This window comes from Somniosus microcephalus, unplaced genomic scaffold (assembly GCF_052327205.1).
Source record: "Somniosus microcephalus isolate GS21.2 unplaced genomic scaffold, FLI_Smic_1.0 unresolved_chr2, whole genome shotgun sequence".
In the NCBI taxonomy this organism is placed as follows: Eukaryota; Metazoa; Chordata; class Chondrichthyes; order Squaliformes; family Somniosidae; genus Somniosus; species Somniosus microcephalus.
The window spans coordinates 92439279-92459053 of record NW_028225180.1 but is presented as its reverse complement, the minus strand read 5'-3'; the positions used below and the strand labels follow the sequence as shown (position 1 = coordinate 92459053).

General features: G+C 64.6%; 1 protein-coding gene across 2 annotated transcripts in view; it reads right to left on the bottom strand.

The window, feature by feature from the left end:
• Nucleotides 1-592: 592 nt before the first annotated feature.
• cskmt (citrate synthase lysine methyltransferase) overlaps nt 593-19775 on the bottom strand; it is a 37860-nt gene continuing 18677 nt past the window's right edge. The window contains exons 1-3 of one of the 2 annotated variants that reach the window (XM_085976364.1): nt 7101-7309; nt 1400-1831; nt 593-1243 (exon numbers count right to left, since the gene is read on the bottom strand). In XM_085976364.1, coding sequence (XP_085832490.1) covers nt 1038-1243; nt 1400-1831; nt 7101-7188 — 726 coding nt within the window. In that variant the 5' untranslated portion in view covers nt 7189-7309 and the 3' untranslated portion in view covers nt 593-1037. Of the gene's footprint in view, nt 1244-1399; nt 1832-7100; nt 7310-13564; nt 13849-19775 lie in introns of those variants that run through there. The other variant, XR_015075102.1, reaches the window with a different exon arrangement.

Below are 19775 nucleotides of genomic sequence, written 5' to 3'. Positions count from 1 at the left end.
TCCCTCTCTACAACACCGACAGAAAGTGGGGGGGGAGTTTCTGATTCAATAAAACTCTTGTTGTTTGCCGTTTAGTAAAATCTCTCCGTCACCGAGTGTGAAAATGTCTCAAACTCCGGCCATTGGATCGTGAGTTCTGGACATTCGGCATTGACCGTCCGCTCTCCACTCCGTGCTGACCGTCCGCTCCCCATACGGTCACCCTCCTCACACTGGATCGGACGGTCAGCTGTCTTCAGACTCTTACAGCCACGGGTGCTGGATGGAGTTTTTCCCCAGGGCTCTTTAGTCCACACTGCCCAAACACAGCAATCTCCAGCCCCCCTCCCATGGTCCAGAGGGACCTGAACCCCTGGCCAAAACTCAGCCACGCAGGGCAGGAGGATCCCAGGATCTGGGGCCAGTCTGTGCTGGGTTAGCCCAAAGTCGGCCCCAGTTGCTGCTCCTGATCGATGCCCAGTGATCCCTGGTACCCGAGCAGCCCGCCCGCTGCCTGAGATTCCGCGTCACCCTCGCCAGGGCCCACCTGCCATTGAATGGGAACCACTCGGAGTCTGTGCTGGTGAAACAAGGACGATACAGCAGATTCCCAAAGTGTTGCAGCATCTGAGCAAGCTTATCGCAAATAACTCACAGCTTTTATTTAAAGGAATGCGTGACTATTTTGACGGGATGTTTCCCTGAAATCATTCTCCCCACACATACAACACAAGGCCACGTGATACTCGGCCTCACCCCCTTTCTCCCCTCCTCTCCTGAAGGTGTTGACTGGGGTATGGAGGGGTGGGTGGGCGGGTTTCACTGTCTGGTACCTTGTCCAGGTGAGTGCTGTTGATGAGCATCTGCAGGCTATCCGACTGTGGAAGGCATCATTGTTTGTCCACAGACACCTGCTCCCAGGGAGCGATCAGGAGGAGAAACCCGGGGCGATTCCCGCCTCCAGCCCGAGGGGCTGTGATTGGGAGTCTGTCCTCTATTCCTGGTCTAGGGAGGAGGGGGGTTTCGAAGACTCCTCGCTGTATCGGAGCGGCTCGGGATCAGTCTGTGTCTTTGATGATGTAAGCAAAGTAACTGATGCCCCTGTCGGTGCCCAGCTCCAGTGCAGTGACGCTCACCATCCGGAAACTCTCCAACCACAGCATCCGTGCATCCGGATCCTCATCCGACACCTGCAGCATCGAGCCGCCGCTTCGCATCACTCGCAGAGACTCCGCCAGTGCCTGCCGCGCAGCGATCCCCCCATCTGTGGGACAGGAAAACCAGAGTCAGCGAGTCCCACACAGTCATCGGCCGGGGGGAGGGGCTACTGGGGGTACAGAAGGGGAGTTAGTGGGGGGGGGCCTGTGAGCAATGCCACAGGGTGGTCAGCTCGCCCTTCGGTCCCGGAATTCCGGCTTACCTTTCGCTCGGAGCAATGCGTCTAACGTTCCTTTGTCCAGGATGAGGTCAAAGGTCCCCTGGTCGAAGGTCGAGAGGTTGGTGGCGTCGGCTTGGAGAAAGTGCAGCTCGGAGGCTGGGTTCCTGGGCGGGGGGAGCGGTGAATACTGGGCCCGCATCAGAGCAATGGCCACAGGCGAGAAATCCAGGCAGCAGACTTGGAGTGGGATTGAAGACTCGCAGTACAGACGGGGCCCCAGCTCAGAGGTGCCGCAGCCAATGTCCAGGACCCTCCGCGGACCCTCGCCGCCCACATCTCGCAGCAGCTGTACCAGGATCCCGCGGAGCGAGGCGTAGCCAAGGAACCAATCAAAGTGCCTGAAGGGCTGGGCTGGGCTCTCACGGTAGAATCTATCCCAGGCTGCTCGCTTCGCCAGATTCTCTATCAAATCATCTGCAACAACAACAACTTGCATTCAGAATCACAGAATCACACACCGCAGGAGGAGGCCGTTCAGCCCATCGTGCCTGTGCCGGCTCTTTGAACGAGCTCTCCAATTAGTCCCACTCCCCCCTGCTCTCTCCCCACAGCCCTGCACATTTCTCCCCTTCCAGTATTTCTCCAATTCCCTTTTGAAAGTTACTATTGAATCTGCTCCCACCGCCCTTTCAGGCAGCGCATTCCAGATCACAACAACTCGCTGTAAAAACATTCTCCTCATCTCCCCCTCTGGTTCTTTTACCAGTTATCGTAAATCTGTGTCCTCTGGTTACCGACCCTCCTGCCACTGGAAACACTTTCTCCTTATTTACTCGATCAAAACCCCTCGTGATTTTGAGCACCTCTATTAAATCTCCCCTTAACCTTCTCTGCTCTAAGGAGAACAATCCCAGCTTCTCCAGTCTCTCCACGTAAATGAAGTCCCTCATCCCTGGAACCATTCTAGTAAATCTCCTCCGCACCCTCTCCAAGGCCTTGACATCCTTCCTAAAGTGCGGTGCCCAGAATCGGACACAATACTCCAGCTGGGGCCTAACCCAGTGTTTTATAAAGGTTTAGCGTAACTTCCTTGCTTTTGTACTCTATTCCTCTATTTATAAAACCAAGGATCCTTTTTAATGGCCTTAACTTGTCCTGCCACCTTGAAATATTTGTACACATACACCCCCCCCTCTTTAAAATTGTACATTTAGTTTATTTTGCCTCTCCTCATTCTTCCTACCAAAATGTATCACATCACACTTCTCTGCGTTAAACTTCATCTGCCGCCTGTCTGCCCATTTCACCAGTCAGTCTATGTCTTCCTGAAGTCTATCACTATCCTCTTCATTGTTTACTACATTTCCGAGTTTTGTCTCATCTGCAAACTTTGAAATTATGCCCTGTATACCTAAGTGCAGGTCATTAATATATATCAAAAAGAGCAGTGGTCCTAATACCGATCCCTGGGGAACACCACTGTATACTTCCTTCGTCTGAAAAACAACCGTTCACCGCTGCTCTCTGCTTTCTGTCCGTTAGCCAATCTGTATCCTTGCTGCCACTGTCCCATTAATCCCATGGGCTTTAATTTTGCTAACAGGTCTATTCTGTGGTCCTTTATCAAACACCTTTTGAAAGTCCATATACACATCAACCACACTACCCTCATCAACCCTCTCCGTTACTTCATCAAAGAACTCGATCAAGTTAGTCAAACACGGTTTGCCTTTAACAAATCCGTGCTGACTTTCATTTATTACCCCATATTAGGGGTACGACGGGGGGTGACAGGGCGAGGCGCGGACGGTCTTGTTCTGGGGGTGATGGTGACAGGTGTATGATGGTGACGGGTGTGTGATGGTGACATACCTGTTTGGCATAAAAATAAAACAAAAAAGGTGACTCAACCGTGGCTAACAAGGGAAATTAGGAATAGCATAAGATCCAAGGAGAGGACATATAAATTGGCCAGAAAAAGCAGCAAACCTGAGGATTGGGAGCAGTTTAGGATTCAGCATGGATTTACAAAAGGTAAATCGTGCTTGACTAATTTACTAGAATTTTTTGAGGATGTGACTGGTAGAATAGATAAGGGAGAACCAGTGGATGTGGTGTATTTGGACTTTCAGAAGGCTTTCGATAAGATCCCGCATAAGAGATTAGCGTGTAAAGTTAAAGCACATGGGATTGGGGGTAAGGTACTGACTTGGATAGAGAATTGATTGGCAGACAGGAAGCAGAGTTGGAATAAACGGGTCTTTTTCCGAGTGGCAGGCAAAGACTAGTGGGGTACCGCAGGGATCGGTGCTAGGACCCCAGCTATTCACAATATATATTAATGATCTAGACGAGGGAACTAGATGTAATATCTCCAAGTTTGCAGACGACACAAAGCTGGGTGGGTGTGTGTGGTGTGAGGAGGATGCAGAGAAACTCCAGTATGATTTGGACAGGTTGGGTGATTGGGCAGAAGCATGGCAGATGCAGTATAATGTGGATAAATGCAAGGTTATCCACTTTGGTGGCAAAAACAGGAAGGCAGATTATTATCTGAATGGCAATAGATTGGGAGAAGGGGGAAGTGCAACGAGACCTGGGTGTCCTTGTGCACCAGTCGCTGAAGGTAAGCATGCAGGTGGTTAAGAAGGCAAATTGTATTTTGGCCTTCATAGCGAGAGGGTTCGAGTACAGGAGCAAAGATGTCTTGCTGCAGTTGTACAGGGCCTTGGTGAGACCACACCTCGAGTATTGTGTGCAGTTTGGTCGTCTTATCTGAGGAAGGATGTTCTTGCCATGGAGGGAGTGCAGTGAAGATTCACCAGGCTGATACCTGGGATGGCAGGAATGACGTATGAAGAGAGATTGGGTCGATTGGGCTTATATTCGCTGGAATTTAGAAGAATGAGAGGGGATCTCATTGAAACTTATAAAATTCTAACAGGTCTGGACAGGCTAGATGCAGGAAGGCTGTTTCTGATGGCCGGGGAGTCCAGAACCAGGGGTCACAGTCTAAGGATAAGGGGTAAGCCATTTAGGACAGAGATGAGGAGGAATTTCTTCACCCAGAGAGTGGTGAACCTGTGGAATTCTCTACCACAGAAGGCAGTTGAGGCCAATTCATTAAATATATTCAAGAAGGAGTTCGATATATTTCTTAAGGCTAAAGGGATCAAGGGATATGGGGAGAAAGCAGGGACAGGGTACTGAATTTGGATGATCAGCTATGATCGCATTAAATGGCGGAGCAGGCTCGAGGGGCCGAATGGCCTACTCCTGCTCCTATCTTCTATGTTTCTATGTGACAGTGACGGGGTGAGGCGCGGATGGTCTTGCTCTGAGGGAGACGGTGACGGGCGGACGGTCTTGCTCTGGGGGTGACAGTGACGGTGACGGGCGGACGGTCTTGCTCTGGGGGTGACGGTGACGAGCGGACGGTATTGCTCTGGGGGTGACGGGCGGACGGTCTTGCTCTGGGGGTGACGGTGACGGGCGGACGGTCTTGCTCTGGGGGTGACGGTGACGGGCGGACGGTCTTGCTCTGGGGGTGACGGTGACGAGCGGACGGTCTTGCTCTGGGGGTGACGGTGACGAGCGGACGGTCTTGCTCTGGGGGTGACGGTGACGGGCGGACGGTCTTGCTCTGGGGGTGACGGTGACGGGCGGACGGTCTTGCTCTGGGGGTGACGGACGGTCTTGCTCTGGGGGGTGGCGGTGACGGGCGGACGGTCTTGCTCTGGGGGTGACGGACGGTCTTGCTCTGGGGGGGACGGTCTTGCTCTGGGGGTGGCGGTGACGGGCGGACGGTCTTGCTCTGGGGGTGGCGGTGACGGGCGGACGGTCTTGCTCTGGGGGTGACGGTGACGGGCGGACGGTCTTGCTCTGGGGGTGACGGTGACGGGCGGACGGTATTGCTCGGGGGGTGACGGTGACGGGCGGACGGTCTTGCTCTGGGGTGGCGGTGACGGGCGGACGGTCTTGCTCTGGGGGTGACGGTGACGGGCGGACGGTCTTGCTCTGGGGGGGGACGGTCTTGCTCTGGGGTGGCGGTGATGGGCGGACGGTATTGCTCTGGGGGGGACGGTCTTGCTCTGGGGGTGACGGTGACGGGCGGACGGTCTTGCTCTGGGGGGGGACGGTCTTGCTCTGGGGGTGACGGTGACGGGCGGACGGTCTTGCTCTGGGGGGGACGGTGACGGGCGGACGGTCTTGCTCTGGGGGTGGCGGTGACGGGCGGACGGTCTTGCTCTGGGGGTGACGGTGACGGGCGGACGGTCTTGCTCTGGGGGTGACGGTGACGGGCGGACGGTCTTGCTCTGGGGGGGGACGGTCTTGCTCTGGGGGGGACGGTGACGGGCGGACGGTCTTGCTCTGGGGGTGACGGTGACGGGCGGACGGTCTTGCTCTGGGGGTGACGGGCGGACGGTCTTGCTCTGGGGGGGACGGTGACGGGCGGACGGTCTTGCTCTGGGGGTGGCGGTGACGGGCAGACGGTCTTGCTCTGGGGGTGACGGTGACGAGCGGACGGTCTTGCTCTGGGGGGGGACGGGCGGACGGTCTTGCTCTGGGGGGGACGGTGACGGGCGGACGGTCTTGCTCTGGGGTGGCGGTGACGGGCGGACGGTCTTGCTCTGGGGGGGGACGGGCGGACGGTCTTGCTCTGGGGGGGACGGTGACGGGCGGACGGTCTTGCTCTGGGGGGACGGTGACGGGCGGACGGTCTTGCTCTGGGGGGGACGGTGACGGGCGGACGGTCTTGCTCTGGGGGTGACGGTGACGGGCGGACGGTCTTGCTCTGGGGGGGGACGGTGACGGACGGACGGTCTTGCTCTGGGGGTGACGGTGACGAGCGGACGGTCTTGCTCTGGGGGGGGACGGGCGGACGGTCTTGCTCTGGGGGGGACGGTGACGGGCGGACGGTCTTGCTCTGGGGTGGCGGGTGACGGGCGGACGGTCTTGCTCTGGGGGGGGACGGGCGGACGGTCTTGCTCTGGGGGGGACGGTGACGGGCGGGCGGTCTTGCTCTGGGGGGGGACGGTGACGGGCGGGCGGTCTTGCTCTGGGGGGGGACGGTGACGGGCGGACGGTCTTGCTCTGGGGGCGACGGTGACGGGCGGACGGTCTTGCTCTGGGGGGGGACGGTGACGGGCGGACGGTCTTGCTCTGGGGGGGGACGGTGACGGGCGGACGGTCTTGCTCTGGGGGTGACGGTGACGGGCGGACGGTCTTGCTCTAGGGGGGGACGGTGACGGGCGGACGGTCTTGCTCTGGGGGTGACGGGCGGACGGTCTTGCTCTGGGGGGGACGGTGACGGGCGGACGGTCTTGCTCTGGGGGTGACGGTGACGGGCGGACGGTCTTGCTCTGGGGGGGGACGGTGACGGGCGGACGGTCTTGCTCTGGGGGGGACGGTGACGGGCGGACGGTCTTGCTCTGGGGGGGGACGGTGACGGGCGGACGGTCTTGCTCTGGGGGGGACGGTGACGGGCGGACGGTCTTGCTCTGGGGGCGACGGTGACGGTGAAGGATCCTCCTTCATTCACTGAGATTTAAAAGCTCCAATTTTTTGCTGAAAATCTGCCTGGGGCGAAGCTGGGAGACTTGAAAGCGGCCGAAGGTCTTTGCCGAATCGGTAACTGATCATCTAATTATCAGTTAACTTTCAGGGGGCCCCTCCCCCGGCTACAAGCTCCAACTGGAGGCCGAGGCTGCGCGGCGCGCTAGGCCCCGGGCCTCCCACCTACCGGCAGCGGGCGGCGGGCGGCGGATCCGGGGAGGCCCCGCGGCCGCCAGGAGACGCCGGGATCCGCTCAGCAGCCGCGACCAAGCCATGGGGAGGAGGGAGAGGCGGCTGGGGCAGGCGAGCCAGGCCCAGGTCCAGGCTTGGAGAGCGAGCAGCCCCGAGAGACCCGGCCTCGACCCGCCCGGCCCTGGTCTGAGACAAGGTGTCCGGGAAACCCAGTCACAGTCAATCAGAGCCCCACTCATTTCATTTTATTTATTTCAATAAATAATTAACAAGAATTGTGAATATAATTAAAATAAGTGAATAAATCACCGGCGAGGTTGATTTTGGGAGAAAATAATGGTTCCCGCTGACACTGGGAATTCCGGTGTAAACATGTCACGCTGTAATTACCCCCTCCCGCCATCGGCAGCGCTGCAGGCTCTTCACCCGCTCCCCCTCCGCCCAACATCACAAAAATAAGCAACGGCTGCATCACCTGAAAACCACTCAATCCGATTCCCCGTCAGTAACATCAAGTGTATAAAAAAAAAACTGTCGGAGGGTCAGTGCTGAGGGAGCGCCTCACTGTCGGAGGGTCAGTGCTGAGGGAGCGCCGCACTGTCGGAGGGGCAGTACTGAGGGAGCGCTGCACTGTCGGAGGGGCAGTGCTGAGGGAGCGCCTCACTGTCGGAGGGGCAGTACTGAGGGAGGGCCGCACTGTCGGAGGGGCAGTACTGAGGGAGCGCCTCACTGTCGGAGGGGCAGTACTGAGGGAGCGCCGCACTGTCGGAGGGGCAGTCCTGAGGGAGAGCCGCACTGTCGGAGGGTCAGTGCTGAGGGAGCGCCGCACTGTCGGAGGGGCAGTACTGAGGGAGCGCTGCACTGTCGGAGGGGCAGTGCTGAGGGAGCGCCTCACTGTCGGAGGGGCAGTACTGAGGGAGCGCCGCACTGTCGGAGGGGCAGTACTGAGGGAGCGCCTCACTGTCGGAGGGGCAGTACTGAGGGAGCGCCGCACTGTCGGAGGGGCAGTACTGAGGGAGCGCCGCACTGTCGGAGGGGCAGTACTGAGGGAGCGCCGCACTGTCGGAGGGGCAGTACTGAGGGAGCGCCGCACTGTCGGAGGGTCAGTGCTGAGGGAGCGCCTCACTGTCGGAGGGGCAGTGCTGAGGGAGCGCCTCACTGTCGGAGGGGCAGTACTGAGGGAGCGCCGCACTGTCGGAGGGGCAGTACTGAGGGAGCGCCTCACTGTCGGAGGGGCAGTACTGAGGGAGCGCCGCACTGTCGGAGGGGCAGTACTGAGGGAGCGCCGCACTGTCGGAGGGGCAGTACTGAGGGAGCGCCGCACTGTCGGAGGGTCAGTACTGAGGGAGCGCCGCACTGTCGGAGGGTCAGTGCTGAGGGAGCGCCTCACTGTCGGAGGGGCAGTACTGAGGGAGCGCCGCACTGTCGGAGGGGCAGTACTGAGGGAGCGCCGCACTGTCGGAGGGGCAGTACTGAGGGAGCGCCGCACTGTCGGAGGGGCAGTACTGAGGGAGCGCCGCAATGTCGGAGGGGCAGTGCTGAGGGAGCGCCTCACTGTCGGAGGGACAGTACTGAGGGAGCGCCGCACTGTCGGAGGGGCAGTACTGAGGGAGCGCCGCACTGTCGGAGGGGCAGTACTGAGGGAGCGCCGCACTGTCGGAGGGGCAGTACTGAGGGAGCGCCGCACTGTCGGAGGGGCAGTACTGAGGGAGCGCCGCACTGTCGGAGGGGCAGTACTGAGGCAGCGCCGCACTGTCGGAGGGGCAGTACTGAGGGAGCGCCGCACTGTCGGAGGGGCAGTACTGAGGGAGCGCCGCACTGTCGGAGGGTCAGTGCTGAGGGAGCGCCTCACTGTCGGAGGGGCAGTGCTGAGGGAGCGCCTCACTGTCGGAGGGGCAGTACTGAGGGAGCGCCGCACTGTCGGAGGGGCAGTACTGAGGGAGCGCCTCACTGTCGGAGGGGCAGTACTGAGGGAGCGCCGCACTGTCGGAGGGGCAGTACTGAGGGAGCGCCGCACTGTCGGAGGGGCAGTACTGAGGGAGCGCCGCACTGTCGGAGGGGCAGTACTGAGGGAGCGCCGCACTGTCGGAGGGTCAGTGCTGAGGGAGCGCCTCACTGTCGGAGGGGCAGTACTGAGGGAGCGCCGCACTGTCGGAGGGGCAGTACTGAGGGAGCGCCGCACTGTCGGAGGGGCAGTACTGAGGGAGCGCCGCACTGTCGGAGGGGCAGTACTGAGGGAGCGCCGCAATGTCGGAGGGGCAGTGCTGAGGGAGCGCCTCACTGTCGGAGGGACAGTACTGAGGGAGCGCCGCACTGTCGGAGGGGCAGTACTGAGGGAGCGCCGCACTGTCGGAGGGGCAGTACTGAGGGAGCGCCGCACTGTCGGAGGGGCAGTACTGAGGGAGCGCCGCACTGTCGGAGGGGCAGTACTGAGGGAGCGCCGCACTGTCGGAGGGGCAGTACTGAGGCAGCGCCGCACTGTCGGAGGGGCAGTACTGAGGGAGCGCCGCACTGTCGGAGGGGCAGTACTGAGGGAGCGCCGCACTGTCGGAGGGGCAGTACTGAGGGAGCGCCGAACTGTCGGAGGGACAGTACTGAGGGAGCGCCGCACGTTTGGAGGTGCAGTACTGAGGGAGCGCCACACTGTCGGCGGGGCGGTACTGAGGGAGCGCCGCACTGTCGGAGGGGCAGTACTGAAGGAGGGGCCGTCTTTCTGATGAGATAAACCGAGTCCCAGCCGCGTAGATAGAAAAGATCCTATTTTTACTATTGGAAGAAGAGCAGGGGGAGTTCTCCCCGGTGTCCTGGGACCAATATTTATCCCTCAACCACCATCACTAAAACAGATTATCAGGTCATTATCACATTGCTGTTTGTGGGATCTTGCTGTGCGCAAATTGGTTGCTGCATTTCCTACACTTCAAAAAAGTACTTCATTGGCTGTGAAGTGCATTGGGACGTCCTGAGGTGGGGAAAGGCGCTGGGGAGAAATTCAAGTTTGTTATTTCAACAAATAACAAGACTGAATCAGAAAGGAATACATTTATTTGAGTAAAACTTCTTTATGACCAAAAGTTCAGTTCTATTTACAAACTGCAGCTGGTGGACAGCGGGACTCGTCCAGTCTGCAGTCACCTGCTTTCTGCATCGACATCCATAAATCAGCATCTGAGGTTAAGGGAGCGTCTGTAAATTACCCACTCGCACCGACACCGTGCCATCATGGGAAGGCTCAACTAATCACTGGGCCGCTCCTTCAAGGGGTTGAGGGGTAAGAGGTCAGCCTGGTGTGAGACACAACTGCACAGACTGAGGGAGGGGGAATCCCCTGGGGGAGGTGGGATGTGCCCTGGGTGATAAAGGGGAATCCCCAGGGTCCCTGCCCCCGAGCACCATGCACCTGACCCCTGCTGGAGACTGTGGCCATTGGGTGAGGACAGGATTTGACTCAGGTGTGATGCACCCCATGGTGGAATGGCCCATTGGCATTCTAGGCTGACACATGAGATCTGGCCACTTGACCGAGGTGCCAGGGTGGGGGGGTTGGGGGAGAAGGCTGCTGCCTGGCGAGTCCGTACCCCAGCAGAGGCGGAGCCTGGCTCTGTGAGGGGGGGGTTAAAAAACAATCGTCGACAGATGGTTCGAGAGAAGTCCAGGGCTCTTACCCTGGGACACTGTCAATCGCACTGACTGCACACCCTGCACAACTCCAACCAGACCAAAGAAAGATAATTGAAAAAAATGTCAGTTTTAATTACAAGGTTTTAAATATAGTCCTGCTTGTTTGTTCTATTTCCTGTTTTTAGAACTATTTAGAACTGTATGTTTGTCAGCCATATCGCTCCCCTCTGAGTCAGAAGGTCGTGGGTTCAAGTCCCACTCCAGAGACTGGAACACAAAATCCAGGCTGACACTCCCAGTGCAGGACTGAGGGAGCGCCGCACTGTCGGAGGGGCAGTACTGAGGGAGCGCCGCACTGTCGGAGGGGCGGTACTGAGGGATGCCACACTGTCGGAGGGGCGGTACTGAGGGATGCCACACTGTCGGAGGGGCAGTACTGAGGGAGCGCCGCACTGTCGGAGGGGCAGTACTGAGGGAGCGCCGCACTGTCGGAGGGGCAGTACTGAGGGAGCGCCACACTGTCAGAGGGGCAGTACTGAGGGAGCGCCGCACTGTCGGAGGGGCAGTACTGAGGGAGCGCCGCACTGTCGGAGGGGCGGTACTGAGGGAGTGCCACACTGTCAGAGGGGCAGTACTGAGGGAGCGCCGCACTGTCGGAGGGGCAGTACTGAGGGAGCGCCGCACTGTCGGAGGGGCAGTACTGAGGGAGCGCCGCACTGTCGGAGGGGCGGTACTGAGGGAGCGCTGCACTGTCGGAGGGGCGGTACTGAGGGACGCCACACTGTCGGAGGGGCAGTACTGAGGGAGCGCCACACTGTCGGAGGGGCGGTACTGAGGGAGCGCCACACTGTCAGAGGGGCAGTACTGAGGGAGCGCCGCACTGTCGGAGGGGCAGTACTGAGGGAGCGCCGCACTGTCGGAGGGGCGGTACTGAGGGAGCGCCGCACTGTCGGAGGGGCAGTACTGAGGGAGCGCCGCACTGTCGGAGGGGCAGTACTGAGGGAGCGCCGCACTGTCGGAGGGGCAGTACTGAGGGAGCGCCGCACTGTCGGAGGGGCAGTATTGAGGGAGCGCCGCACTGTCGGAGGGGCGGTACTGAGGGACGCCACACTGTCGGAGGGGCGGTACTGAGGGAGCGCCGCACTGTCGGAGGGGCAGTACTGAGGGAGCGCCGCACTGTCGGAGGGGCAGTACTGAGGGTGCGCCGCACTGTCGGGGGGTCAGTACTGAGGGAGCGCCGCACTGTCGGAGAGGCAGTACTGAGGGAGCGCCGCACTGTCGGAGGGGCAGTACTGAGGGAGCGCCGCACTGTCGGAGAGGCAGTACTGAGGGAGCGCCGCACTGTTGGAGAGGCAGTACCTTTCAACCCTCCGACCTTTCAACTATCGGTGCCTCCTATTTTAATTTGCAGTTCTTTCCCATAACAGGGCGGGCCGGACCCGGGGGAGCGGAGTAATGATATCCCGGCACAGAGGGTGTCTTTAAAAGGCGGAAACTCCTAGAATGCTGCTTCTTGTCCAGCCAGTTTTGAATTTTTCCTTTGATGTCGATTCTGAGAATGCACAAGGGCAGCAGAGAAACGGGAGCGAATCAAATATTACAGCAGGTGGACAGGGCAACATTGGGGCCTGGGGGTATCGGAAGAACCTGCACACAGGCCTCGCGAGGGGGGGGTCGAGCGGGAGGGAGGGGGGGTTGAGCGGGAGGGATCGAGCGGGAGGGAGGGGGGCGAGCGGGAGGGAGGGGGGGGTCGAGCGGGAGGGAGGGGGGGGTCGAGCGGGAGGGAGTGGGGGGTCGAGCGGGAGGGATCGAGCGAGAGGGAGGGGGGGCGAGCGGGGGGGGGGGTCGAGCGGGAGGGAGGGGGGGCGAGCGGGAGGGAGGGGGGCGAGCGGGATCGGGGGGGTCGAGCGGAAGGGAGGGGGGGCGAGCGGGAGGGAGGGGGGGCGAGCGGGAGGGAGGGGTGCGAGCGGGAGGGAGGGAGGGGCGAGTGGGAGGGAGGGGGCAAGCGGGAGGGAGGGAGGGGCGAGTGGGAGGGAGGGGGTCGAGCGGGAGGGAGGGGGGTCGAGCGGGAGGGAGTGGGGGGTCGAGCGGGAGGGAGGGGGGGTCGAGCGGGAGGGAGGGAGGGGGGCGAGCGGGAGGGAGGGGGGGTTGAGCGGGAGGGAGGGGGGGTCGAGCGGGAGGGAGGGGGGGTCGAGCGGGAGGCAGGGGGGCGAGCGGGAGGGAGGGAGGGGCGAGTGGGAGGGAGGGAGGGGCGAGTGGGAGGGAGGGGGTCGAGCGGGAGGGAGGGGGGGTCGAGTGGGAGGGAGGGAGGGGGGCGAGCGGGAGGGAGGGGGGGTCGAGCGGGAGGCAGGGGGGCGAGCGGGAGGGAGGGGGCAGGAGGGGGCCAGGGGGAGCGGGCGAGGGGGAAGGGGCGAGGGGGGAGGGGGGAGCGGGCGAGGGGGAAGGAGCGAGGGGGAGCAGGCGAGGGGCGGGGGCGAGGGGGAGCGGGGCGTGGGGGGAGGGGGCCAGGGGGAGCGGGGCGTGGGAGGGAGGGGGCCAGGGGGAGCGGGGCGTGGGAGGGAGGGGGCCAGGGGGAGCGGGGAACTGTTCCTGGAAGGTTCGGCCGCCCTCCGGTTCCTCACTCAAACTACGAGCTTCGACAGGCTGATCGACCTTGGGGGCGTCACAGACGAGGCTCCTATCCGTGTCCTGGTCCGATATTCACCTTCCCACCGACAATCTCTGGCCATGATCAGGCCCCTTACCCCGGCCTCTCCCCAACTCAGGGCTCCACCTGAGGGATGCAACGCCCCCAACCCACCCCCACATCCACACGTCACCCTGGCGGAGACCAGTTACCTCAGCACAGGCCTTCCTGCTCCATGTCTCAGTACCACACCGGGAGGTGCATTTACCCTCTGGGGGGTCTTGGCAGGGGTGGTAGTGGGGAGAGTAGCCCCTGGTCAGTGGCACGTTCTGCGCCCTGGTTGCTGAGCCACTCGTGGTTATTTTGGACATGGCTCGTGTTTGTTTTCCAATCTGTTGAAGCAGTAAATCAGCGACGAGCTTCATGTCACTGCCATCGAGTCCCGAGCACGGTAACAAGAGAAGCTTTCAGCGAGCTGATAGTCTGTAAATGTTCTCTGCAATGGAAAATATTGAAAATTTAATGAGTCCTTTAGTTACACGCTGCCATTCAATGAATAATCTCCATCATAACCATTGAATAAAGATCGCACGGCAAATTCCAACGGAGGTATCCCCGGTGTCCCAGGCCGACAATCGACCCTCAACCAACATCACCAAAAACAGATTCACTGGGGGATTCCGCTGATTATACAAATTGGCTGCTGCGTTTCCGACATAATACTTCAAAAGCGCTTTGGGACGTCCTGAGATCGTGAAAGGCGCTATATAAATGCAAGCCTTTCATTCATCTTGAATGAGATAGGGATAGTTTTATTAAGAAGTAAAACAACAACCTGTATTTATTCAGTGTCTTTAACGTATTAAAACGTCCCAAGGCTCTTCACAGGAGTGTAAATCAGACAGAATCTGACACCGAGTCACATAAGGAGATATTAGGGCAGGTGACCACTCCTGATCTGTGCATATCAAGCGAGGATAGGACTGGGTCACGATTCCCCCTGTGGAGGAATAGTCTGTCAACTCTCACTGTCTGGGGACACAGAACATTAAACCTTTTGATGGCTGGCCTGTGAAGCAATGTTGGGGTTAGCAACGGGAGTTATATTTAAAAATAAAACCCTGGGCTTGCAGTGAGCATGTAGCCCTTTCCCAGGGAGGAGGGGTGGGCCAGGGGGGTGGGTGGGGAGTGGTGCAGGGGGCGGTGGGGAGTGGTGCGGGGGGCGGGGGGAGTGGTGCGGGGGGGCGGTGGGGAGTGGTGCGGGGGGGCGGTGGGGAGTGGTGCAGGGGTTGGGGGGGGTGGGGAGTGGTGCGGGGGGTGGTGGGGAGTGGTGCGGGGGGGCGGTGGGGAGTGGTGCGGGGGGCGGTGGGGAGTGGTGCGGGGGGTGATGCGCTGTCAATTACTCATAAAAGACTGAGAGTTAAGAGAGTAACTAAAGGCTTTTATTAACAAAAGAATGAAGGTCTGCCTCGAGTGGTCGACCGGTCCAGAATACAAAGGGGGCTGGGGAGCAGTCACCTTTATACTAGGACTTGTGGGAGGAGTCAGCCGAGGCATGTCCAGGCATGTACACAGTGGAATACAAACAGTGGTTTACCACAGGGGGCGGTGGGGAGTGGTGCGGGGGGCAGTGCTGCGGGGGGCGGTGGGGAGTGGTGCGGGGGGCGGTGGGGAGTGGTGCGGGGGGCGGTGGGGAGTGGTGCGGGGGGCGGTGGGGAGGGCGGTGGGGGAGTGGTGCGGGGGGCGGTGGGGAGGGCGGTGGGGGAGTGGTGCGGGGGGCGGTGGGGAGGGTGGTGGGGGAGTGGTGCGGGGGTCGGGGGGAGTGGTGGAGTGGTGCGGGGGGGCGGTGGGGGAGTGGTGCGGGGGGGCGGTGGGGGAGTGGTGCGGGGGGCGGGGGGGGTGGAGGAGTGGTGCGGGGGGGCGGTGGGGAGTGGTGCGGGGGGCGGTGGGGAGTGGTGCGGGGGGGCGGTGGGGAGTGGTGCGGGGGGCGGTGGGGAGTGGTGCGGGGGTCGGGGGTCGGGGGGAGTGGTGGAGTGGTGCGGGGGGCGGTGGGGAGTGGTGCGGGGGGCGGTGGGGAGTGGTGCGGGGGGTGGTGGTGCGGGGGGCGGTGGGGAGTGGTGCGAGGGGCGGTGGGGAGTGGTGCGGGGGGCGGTGGGGGAGTGGTGCGGGGGGGCGGTGGGGGAGTGGTGCGGGGGGCGGTGGGGAGTGGTGCGGGGGGCGGTGGGGAGTGGTGCGGGGGGCGGTGGCGAGTGGTGCGGGGGGCGTGGTGCGGGGGGCGGTGGGGAGTGGTGCGGGGGGCGGTGGGGAGTGGTGCGGGGGGCGGTGGGGAGGGCAGTGGGGGAGTGGTGCGGGGGGGCGGTGGGGAGTGGTGCGGGGGGGCGGTGGGGGAGTGGTGCGGGGGTCGGGGGGAGTGGTGCGGGGGGGCGGGGGGGAGTGGTGCGGGGGGCGGGGTGGAGTGGTGCGGGGGGTGGTGGGGAGTGGTGCGGGGGGTGGTGGGGAGTGGTGCGGGGGGGGCGGTGCGGGGGGCGGTGGGGAGTGGTGCAGGGGGCGGTGGGGAGTGGTGCGGGGGGGCGGTGGGGAGTGGTGCAGGGGGCGGTGGGGAGTGGTGCGGGGGGGCGGTGGGGAGTGGTGCGGGGGGCGGTGGGGAGTGGTGCAGGGGGCGGTGGGGAGTGGTGCAGGGGGCGGTGGGGAGTGCTGCGGGGGGCGGGGGGAGTGGTGCGGGGGGCGGGGGGAGTGGTGCGGGGGGCGGGGGGGGAGTGGTGGAGTGGTGCGGGGGGGCGGTGGGGAGTGGTGCAGGGGGCGGTGGGGAGTGGTGCAGGGGGTTGGGGGGGTGGGGAGTGGTGCGGGGGGTGGTGGGGAGTGGTGCGGGGGGGCGGTGGGGAGTGGTGCGGGGGGGAGTGGTGCGGGGGGGCAGTGGGGAGTGGTGCGGGGGGGCAGTGGGGAGTGGTGCGGGGGGCGGTGGGGAGGGTGGTGGGGGAGTGGTGCGGGGGTTGGGGGGAGTGGTGGAGTGGTGCGGGGGGGGCGGTGGGGGAGTGGTGCGGGGGGGCGGTGGTGCGGGGGGCGGGGGGGGTGGAGGAGTGGTGCGGGGGGGCGGTGGGGAGCGGTGCGGGGGGCGGTGGGGAGTGGTGCGGGGGGCGGTGGGGAGTGGTGCGGGGGGCGGTGGGGAGGGTGGTGGAGTGGTGCGGGGGGGGCGGTGGGGAGTGGTGCGGGGGGCGGTGGGGAGTGGTGCGGGGGTCGGGGGGAGTGGTGGAGTGGTGCGGGGGGCGGTGGGGAGTGGTGCGGGGGGCGGTGGGGAGTGGTGCGGGGGGCGGTGGGGAGTGGTGCGGGGGGCGGTGGGGAGTGGTGCGGGGGGGCGGTGGGGGAGTGGTGCGGGGGGGCGGTGGGGAGTGGTGCGGGGGGCGGTGGGGAGTGGTGCGGGGGGCGGTGGCGAGTGGTGCGGGGGGCGGTGGGGAGTGGTGCGGGGGGCGGTGGGGAGTGGTGCGGGGGGCGGTGGGGAGTGGTGCGGGGGGCGGTGGGGAGTGGTGCGGGGGGCGGTGGGGAGGGCAGTGGGGGAGTGGTGCGGGGGGGCGGTGGGGAGTGGTGCGGGGGGGCAGTGGGGAGTGCTGCGGGGGGCGGTGGGGAGTGGTGCGGGGGGGCGGTGGGGGAGTGGTGCGGGGGTCGGGGGGAGTGGTGGAGTGGTGCGGGGGGGCGGGGGGGAGTGGTGCGGGGGGCGGTGGGGAGTGGTGCGGGGGGCGGTGGGGAGTGGTGCGGGGGGCGGTGGGGAGTGGTGCGGGGGGGCGGTGGGGGAGTGGTGCGGGGGGCGGTGGGGAGTGGTGCGGGGGGCGGTGGGGAGTGGTGCGGGGGGCGGTGGCGAGTGGTGCGGGGGGCGGTGGGGAGTGGTGCGGGGGGCGGTGGGGAGTGGTGCGGGGGGCGGTGGGGAGTGGTGCGGGGGGCGGTGGGGAGTGGTGCGGGGGGCGGTGGGGAGGGCAGTGGGGGAGTGGTGCGGGGGGGGCGGTGGGGAGTGGTGCGGGGGGGCAGTGGGGAGTGGTGCGGGGGGGCAGTGGGGAGTGCTGCGGGGGGCGGTGGGGAGTGGTGCGGGGGGGCGGTGGGGGAGTGGTGCGGGGGTCGGGGGGAGTGGTGGAGTGGTGCGGGGGGGCGGGGGGGAGTGGTGCGGGGGGCGGGGTGGAGTGGTGCGGGGGGTGGTGGGGAGTGGTGCGGGGGGTGGTGGGGAGTGGTGCGGGGGGTGGTGGGGAGTGGTGCGGGGGGGGCGGTGCGGGGGGCGGTGGGGAGTGGTGCGGGGGGCGGTGGGTTGTGGTGCGGGGGGCGGTGCGGGGGGCGGTGGGGAGTGGTGCGGGGGGTGGTGGGGAGTGGTGCGGGGGGCGGTGGGGAGTGGCGCGGGGGGCGGTGGGGAGTGGTGCGGGGGGCGGTGCGGGGGGCTGTGGGGAGTGGTGCAGGGGGGGCAGTGGGGAGTGGTGCGGGGGGCGGTGGGGAGTGGTGCGGGGGGCGGTGGGGAGTGGTGCGGGGGGGCGGTGGGGAGTGGTGCGGGGGGCGGTGGGGAGTGGTGCGGGGGGCGGTGGCGAGTGGTGCGGGGGGCGGTGGGGAGTGGTGCGGGGGGCGGTGGGGAGTGGTGCGGGGGGCGGTGGGGAGTGGTGCGGGGGGCGGTGGGGAGTGGTGCGGGGGGCGGTGCGGGGGGCTGTGGGGAGTGGTGCAGGGGGGGCAGTGGGGAGTGGTGCGGGGGGGAGTGGTGCGGGGGGGCAGTGGGGAGTGCTGCGGGGGGCGGTGGGGAGTGGTGCGGGGGGGCGGTGGGGAGTGGTGCGGGGGGCAGTGGGGAGTGCTGCGGGGGGCGGTGGGGAGTGGTGCGGGGGGGCGGTGGGGAGTGGTGCGGGGGGTGGTGGGGAGTGGTGCAGGGGGTGGTGGGGAGTGGTGCGGGGGGCGGTGGGGAGTGGTGCGGGGGGGGCAGTGGGGAGTGCTGCGGGGGGCGGTGGGGAGTGGTGCGGGGGGGCGGTGGGGAGTGGTGCGGGGGGGCAGTGGGGAGTGCTGCGGGGGGCGGTGGGGAGTGGTGCGGGGGGGCGGTGGGGGAGTGGTGCGGGGGTCGGGGGGAGTGGTGGAGTGGTGCGGGGGGGAGTGGTGCGGGGGGCGGGGTGGAGTGGTGCGGGGGGTGGTGGGGAGTGGTGCGGGGGGTGGTGGGGAGTGGTGCGGGGGGCGGTGGGGAGTGGTGCGGGGGGGCGGTGCGGGGGGCGGTGGGGAGTGGTGCAGGGGGGGCAGTGGGGAGTGGTGCGGTGGGGAGTGGTGCGGGGGGCGGTGCGGGGGGCGGTGGGGAGTGGTGCAGGGGGCGGTGGGGAGGGCGGTGGGGAGTGGTGCGGGGGGGCGGGGTGGAGTGGTGCGGGGGGCGGTGGGGAGTGGTGCGGGGGGGCGGTGGGGAGTGGTGCAGGGGGGCGGTGGGGAGTGGTGCGGGGGGGCGGTGGGGAGTGGTGCGGGGGGCGGTGGGGTGCGGTGCGGGGGGCGGTGGCGCGGTGGGGAGTGGTGCAGGGGGACGGTGGGGAGTGGTGCGGTGGGGAGTGGTGCGGGGGGCGGTGGGGAGTGGTGCGGGGGGCGGTGGGGAGTGGTGCGGGGGGCGGTGGGGAGTGGTGCGGGGGGCGGTGGGGAGTGGTGCAGGGGGGCGGTGGGGAGTGGTGTGGGGGGCGGTGGGGAGTGGTGCAGGGGGGCGGTGGGGAGTGGTGCGGTGGGGAGTGGTGCGGGGGGCGGTGGGGAGTGGTGCGGGGGGCGGTGGGGAGTGGTGCGGGGGGCGGTGGGGAGTGGTGCGGGGGGCGGTGGGGAGTGGTGCAGGGGGGCGGTGGGGAGTGGTGTGGGGGGCGGTGGGGAGTGGTGCAGGGGGGCGGTGGGGAGTGGTGCGGTGGGGAGTGGTGCGGGGGGGCGGTGGGGAGTGGTGCGGGGGGCGGTGGGGAGTGGTGCGGGGGGCGGTGGGGAGTGGTGCGGGGGGCACAGGGAGGTAGGGCGACTGGGGGGGTAAGCAAAGTAGGAGGGAGTTGAAAGAGATGTGTCTGTCCTGAAGTTATAGTTAAAAACAATGAATTGCCGACTGGATGGGTGCACTGGGATTGTAGAGGCTGAGGCGAGTGAGGCGGAAAGTTTATTCAGCAGGATTTCGGTTATTTACAGATCCTGGATAGTCTGAAATAAACCTCCTGAAACACAGGAACTAATTGAGCAAATCCCAGCGATCACACTGAGGGAGAATGTTCACAGACGTGGGTCTGAGATGTGAAGCGGCTCGTCTCCCCCCCCTCCCCCACCGGTCAATCCCCACTCTCCCCCACCGGTCAATCCCCACTCTCCCCACCGGTCAAACCCCGCTCTCCCCCACCGGTCAATCCCCGCTCTCCCCCACCGGTCAATCCCCGCTCTCCCCCACCGGTCAGCCCCCACCGGTCAAACCCCCCCTCC